At 39.5% G+C, this 5365-nt stretch overlaps 1 protein-coding gene across 1 annotated transcript; it reads right to left on the reverse strand.

Annotated features, from left to right (window-relative positions):
• Nucleotides 1-1040: 1040 nt before the first annotated feature.
• On the reverse strand, nucleotides 1041-5148 carry LOC137723775 (FRIGIDA-like protein 5). The gene is made up of 5 exons (XM_068462967.1): nucleotides 5064-5148; nucleotides 3210-4871; nucleotides 2172-2744; nucleotides 1605-1777; nucleotides 1041-1491 (listed from the first exon to the last, which is right to left on the reverse strand). Exons 2-5 carry the CDS (start codon nucleotides 4849-4851, stop codon nucleotides 1216-1218), a joined length of 2664 nt encoding a protein of 887 aa, XP_068319068.1. The 5' UTR covers nucleotides 4852-4871; nucleotides 5064-5148; the 3' UTR covers nucleotides 1041-1215.
• Nucleotides 5149-5365: the final 217 nt, after the last annotated feature.

Raw genomic sequence — 5365 nt, forward strand, 5'->3', positions numbered from 1 at the left:
ACCTCTCAATTTTGTAAAGTCAGCTAATATGATAGTTGGTTTGGTATTGTTGTTCTTTGAAAAAAAATTGCTTTTACCGTGCTGTGAAAATAAGCAGCAGAGTGTTTGGTAAATTTTTTTGTAAAAATACTTTTGGAAAAAAAAAAAACAGTATTATAGTGTTTGATAAACTTTTATGTAAAACAGATGTGAAAAAAAGCTGATTTTTCAAAGTTGGGTTTTGCAACTTTGTGTTTTTGGCTTTTTTCACCCAAAACTGTGAAAAAAAGCTAAAGCTAAATGCTTACCAAACATGAAAAAGCTCCTAACTTTTTTTGATAACCACTTTTTTCAGAATCACCTTAGTACCAAACTAGGGCTAATAGGTGCTGTAAAATTTGAAATGAGTGGTTCAAATTACTCAGTCCATGATCCACATCGACTTGCTCTAGCTAATACCAACGTAGAAATGCCCATTTGTTTGTGTCTGACGCCAAACGAACTAGTCGCGCTTGTGTAAAAAAAAAAAATCTCTCCTAAGATGGTTTAATTTGATCTGTTTTGAATTTGGCTTAATTAATCTCTTTCTATTTAGTGGGATTACTTGGTCTTTACTTAAAAGGAAAAAAATGATAAATATAATAATGCTTTCTTTTTCTTTTTATTTATTTTTATTTTATATATACCAAATTTTGGTGCTACAGGTTCTATACCAATGAAAACGCTATCCTCATATTTGAAGACTTGGGAAAAAGAAAAAAAATTGGTTAGAACATTATGCTCCTCCTCTTTCTGCATTCAAGTTTAAATCTCATATTTCGTAATTAGATGAATTTGATGTTGAATATCAGTGGTATAGAAAAAATCCCCTTTTTTTTTTTTAAGAATCCTCGTATTTAAGTTTTAAAGTACATAGAAATTGATTTAGAATTTCATATCAGCAAATCAAATATTTAGCTAAAAGACTGTGTGTATGTGTGTGTGTGTGTGTGTGTGTGTGTAAGAATTAGTCAAGACATTTCGTTTCATGTATCTCTCAAGGTTTTGCAACATAACCTGTTTCCACATAAACAATTCTACCTTGAAGTCAGTCAAACTAACTGCTCCTCCTAAATGCAAGGCAATGCAACTCAAAAGAAAGCAGCTGACAGCAAGCTATCAAACTTTGCAATTAGCAGGTTACTAGAGGCTAACACTACGGTCGAGTTTTTCGGTTTTACTATGCACACGAGTCCATCAGGCCAGCTGTTTGAGGCGCTTGCAGTTACGCTGTTCTGGCGGTTTGATCTTGAAGGATACAAGGTTGGTATTTGGTTTCTTCCCTTTCTCCTGCTCTCCTTCACCCTTGGAGCCAACAACTGGAACCGAACGTCTCCAATCCAACTTGTGCTTTTCCAGCTTAACCATCTCTTTTTCGATGCCCTTGTATGGGAATTCTGACTCGAGATGATTGTCTTTGATGCAATGAATCGCAGCGCTCAGATCAGCTATTTGCTTGTCTACCACCTCATTCTGTGAACAAAATTAAGGCTTGAAATTTGTATATTTGTATCGAAGAGGGTAAATGATCCTGAAATTAACTTTTTATGAAGCAGCAGCTATTGGAAGTCCAAAGATGTATGTACCATTTCATCAAGTGATCTTTTTACCAGCCATTTTGTGCAGTAAGACCGCCTTGCACCTTCCACATATTCTTTTAAGAGTGGTACCGGTGGGAACCTGGCAGATAAGTTGAAGCCGCAAATCAATCTAACAGCTTCAATCAGTTGCTTCCTTTCAATAAGATCTTGAACAAAATCTGCAGCATTTAAACAAAATTGACCGATTCATCAAACAGCTCCAGAGAAGCTCCGTAAGGAGAATTGCAAATTATAATCCATCCTCAATGAAAATTCACTCTAGCCTGTAAATAATCTCTTTCTAAACTTCATGTACTTTTTCATGATAAGTTATATTGACCCATGAAGTTTCCCATCGATCATCTTCAAGCCATTTGCAAATATTAGACCAATTAAATCCCGAAGGCAGTATAAAACCGGCTCAAATCTATCGCCCTAGCACAATGGATGCAGGAATCGCATCTAGGACTCTCAGATACAATCAAATATAGCCAAAATTGGTAAACTACCAACAGAAACAGATAAGAGTTTGGTTCTGGAACAAAACACCACAGTATGAATCAAGAGACTTACCAGGGATCATATCTGCAAAACCAACTGCTTGGCATGATTCCAAAGCCTTTTTGTGCAGACAAATCGTCCCGAGAAGCTTTACAATCTCATATCTGTTAAAGGTAGAAACCAATCCATATGTAGCTACAAAGTTCAAAAACACCAAAATCTCCATTGAATTTTCAGCATCAACTCTCATTTTTGCTTTCCACTGTACTGCTAGCTCTATTGCATTTTTTTTAACATGTGGCCCAATTTTCATGGAGACTTCCGTTAGATCATTCAACAGGGAAATGCTATTCTCCACGACAGCTGATTCACAGCCAACATCTCTTTTTCTCCAGCATTGAGACAAAGATTCTTTAATCAACTTCAAAACTAGTTCTGCTGGGTCCATTGACATTTGTAGATCAAGAAGCATTTCGTTCTGCACTGACTCGTACTCACTTAAATGCTCATCCGTAGAGCCCTGCAAATTCATTGTATCTGTGGTTGCACTCGGTTGAAGATCCAGAGAAGAAGAAGCTGCGACATTTATAAGTTGTGAAGATTCTTGTTCCTCAATTTTGATAGGGAAAGAAACGCTGTTGCTCGCTGTGTAATTGCAAGAAGAACAAAGAAAAGGATTATTTGACAGTTGTGCTTTACTGAAGACTGAAGACTGAAGTGGTCTATCAGACACCAAATCGTGTTATGTGCAAATTGGAGACAGAGGCTGCCTAAATGATCAAACAAGAAGAATTTGTAAAACTCCAATAGCAAGATCTGGGATGAAACGGTTCAAAGCAAGAGTATGTGCGGCACCAGACACCTTCACTAAGATACTTAAACGATAAATGAGAAGAGAACATGACACAGCAGAACGAAATCCTTAGATAACACAGTTATAAAAGTGGGATGAGTAAAACTGATTACGTTTTTTCAGGCCAGCAAAAAGGAGCTAGTAATTACTTCGAAAACTTTAAAGCTCTATCCCCTACATGATATAACAACTACTTATATTAAATGAATAAAAGATAACGTAAATAAAACCGAAAAAGAGCTTACCAGGTGCCTTACTTGTGATACCAAGGGCCTGGCATAGTTCAGTTCCTTGCTCGTGCTCAGCCACTGTACCAAGAAGACTCTGAAGCTCCTTCGAATCATAAGCAGTTGTGATTTCATACACAGCAACAAGCTCCAAAAAACCCAAAATCTCCAATCCATTCTCAGTCGCCACAGTCATCTCACCCTTCCATTCAGCTGCCAAAGCCCTTGCTTCTTTTCTCACCTGAGGGTTGATTTGTGGTGAGAATCTCTTCAACTGCTGTAACAAAAAAATACAACTCCTCCTAATAACTGTCAAATCAAAGGCAAACTCAGTGGTGTCCACGGTCTGATTTGAAGGATAAAACCCTTGCATTGCATCCAAAACGAGCTTTGCTGGGTCAGATGACGCCTGAAGACAAGCTGCGATTTCGCCACATACAAGATCAGTTCTCGTCCAATTCTCATTCATGAGAACCTGCAAGCATTTGCCATCCATGGAACAATTAGTCTTCTCCTTGGATTTCAGATTTTGGATGTCTTCCCTGGATTTTTGCAGCGACTCAAATTGTTGTTTTTCTGATTCGAGCTTTCTGACCTGTTCTTCAAGCTGCCTCTCTTTCATTTCAAGTCCATGAGAACCTTCTTGTAACAACTTCTCTTGAGAATCCAAATGTTGTTGGCGTTCTTGAATCATCGAATCAAATTCTTTTTTATTCGATTCAAACTCTCTGACCTTTTCCTCAAGTCGCCCTTCTTTCTTTTCAAGTCCATGGCAACCTTCTTGTAACAACTTTTCTTGCAAATCCAAACATTTTTGGCGTTCTTTAGCCGTCAAATCAAATTGTCGTTGTTCAGATTCAAACACTCTGACCTGCTCTTCGAGTTGCCTCTCTTTCATTTCGAGTCCATGGCAACCTTGTTGCAACAACTTTTCTTGTGAATCCAAATGCTTTTGGCACTCTTGAACCATCAACTCAAATTCTTGTTGTTTCAACTCCACTGCCCTGATGGTTTTCTCTTTGGATTCAAGTGTACGGTAACATTCCCTTATCGATTTTTCAACGGCACCAAGTATCTTCCTTTTCGATTGAATCTCCTTGTGACATTCTTCGAGAGATTTATGCGCCGCCTTAACCTGCTCTTGTTTCGAAACAAAATCTTTCATGACATCATCAATAGACCCCTTCATCGAGTTTAATCGCCTTCCGTTCAACTCAGTGACCTCCTTCTTCATCTTCAGCTCTCTCGACTTCTCATCCAAACTTTTCACAATCGAATTCAATTTCTCCGTTCGCTCTTCGATATCATTTTTTATCAAATCAAGTTCCCTCGCCTTCCCCCTAACCGATTCCTCGATTTCCAACAACCATTTTTCCTTACCACCAACCTCCCTTCTTTTCTCTTTCGCCAATCTCTCGATTTCATACAATTCCTGAGCTTTAGACGCCATTTCCGAGTTAAAGTTCAAAACTTTGCCCTCCAACTCCTTCTCGCGCTCCTCAACCTCCCGCTGCCGTGTCTGGAGCGAGTTCTGCTCCGAGTAAAACCGGTCCTGGAGCTCCTCGAACCGGGTCTGGAGCGAGTCAATGTGGTCCAAGAGGTGCTTCCACTGCGGGACCAAATTCCTTTGCTTCAACTCCGGTTCATCCGAACCGGACACCATCGTTTCCATCGCTGGCGTCTCTGCAACTTCTGCAAACAAAAAAATATTAATTTCTGAAATCCGACGCCGTATGAAAATGCAGAACGAAAAACGATAAAACCCTAAAGTTCCTTGGCGATCAGAGAAGGTACATTTCCAATTTTCTCAGAAGCAAAAACCCCTAAAACAGAGGAGGTGAAATGTTGAACCAGAATGCGAGAGAGAGAGCTAAAATACGACACCGTATCGACGTTCCTGAGTTGCGGCTTTCAGTTTTGCTGCAATACGACGACGTATCGGCTATGGCGGAAGCTGCAAGCTTTCTTCTTCAGCTCGACGTTCTCAGTCCCTCAGAGCTCATGCAGTGCTCAGTGGGTTAATTATTGCAAGATGCATCTGGGCCGTTGGTTTAGATGTGTGGTGAATGAACGGATAGGATTCAGTCTAACCGGGTCAGGCCATTAGGCCAATCAGAAACGAGTTTTGTTTCCCTATTGGCAAATGCCACGTGTCTAGATTTTTCCGCATCGGTCAAAATTGGTCT

The sequence above is a fragment of the Pyrus communis genome, chromosome 17 (genome assembly GCF_963583255.1).
Source record: "Pyrus communis chromosome 17, drPyrComm1.1, whole genome shotgun sequence".
In the NCBI taxonomy this organism is placed as follows: Eukaryota; Viridiplantae; Streptophyta; class Magnoliopsida; order Rosales; family Rosaceae; genus Pyrus; species Pyrus communis.

What these genes read in the sequence shown, in the direction of transcription:
- LOC137723775 (XM_068462967.1), bottom strand. Translation starts at nt 4,851, where the DNA reads ATGGAAACGATGGTGTCCGGTTCGGATGAACCGGAGTTGAAGCAAAGG. An exon ending in CCAGGCCCTTGGTATCACAA is followed by an intron (nt 2,745 to 3,209) that starts GTAAGGCACCTG and finishes GCAATTACACAG; the next exon opens with CGAGCAACAGCGTTTCTTTC. An exon ending in AAAGATCACTTGATGAAATG is followed by an intron (nt 1,492 to 1,604) that starts GTACATACATCT and finishes TTTTGTTCACAG; the next exon opens with AATGAGGTGGTAGACAAGCA.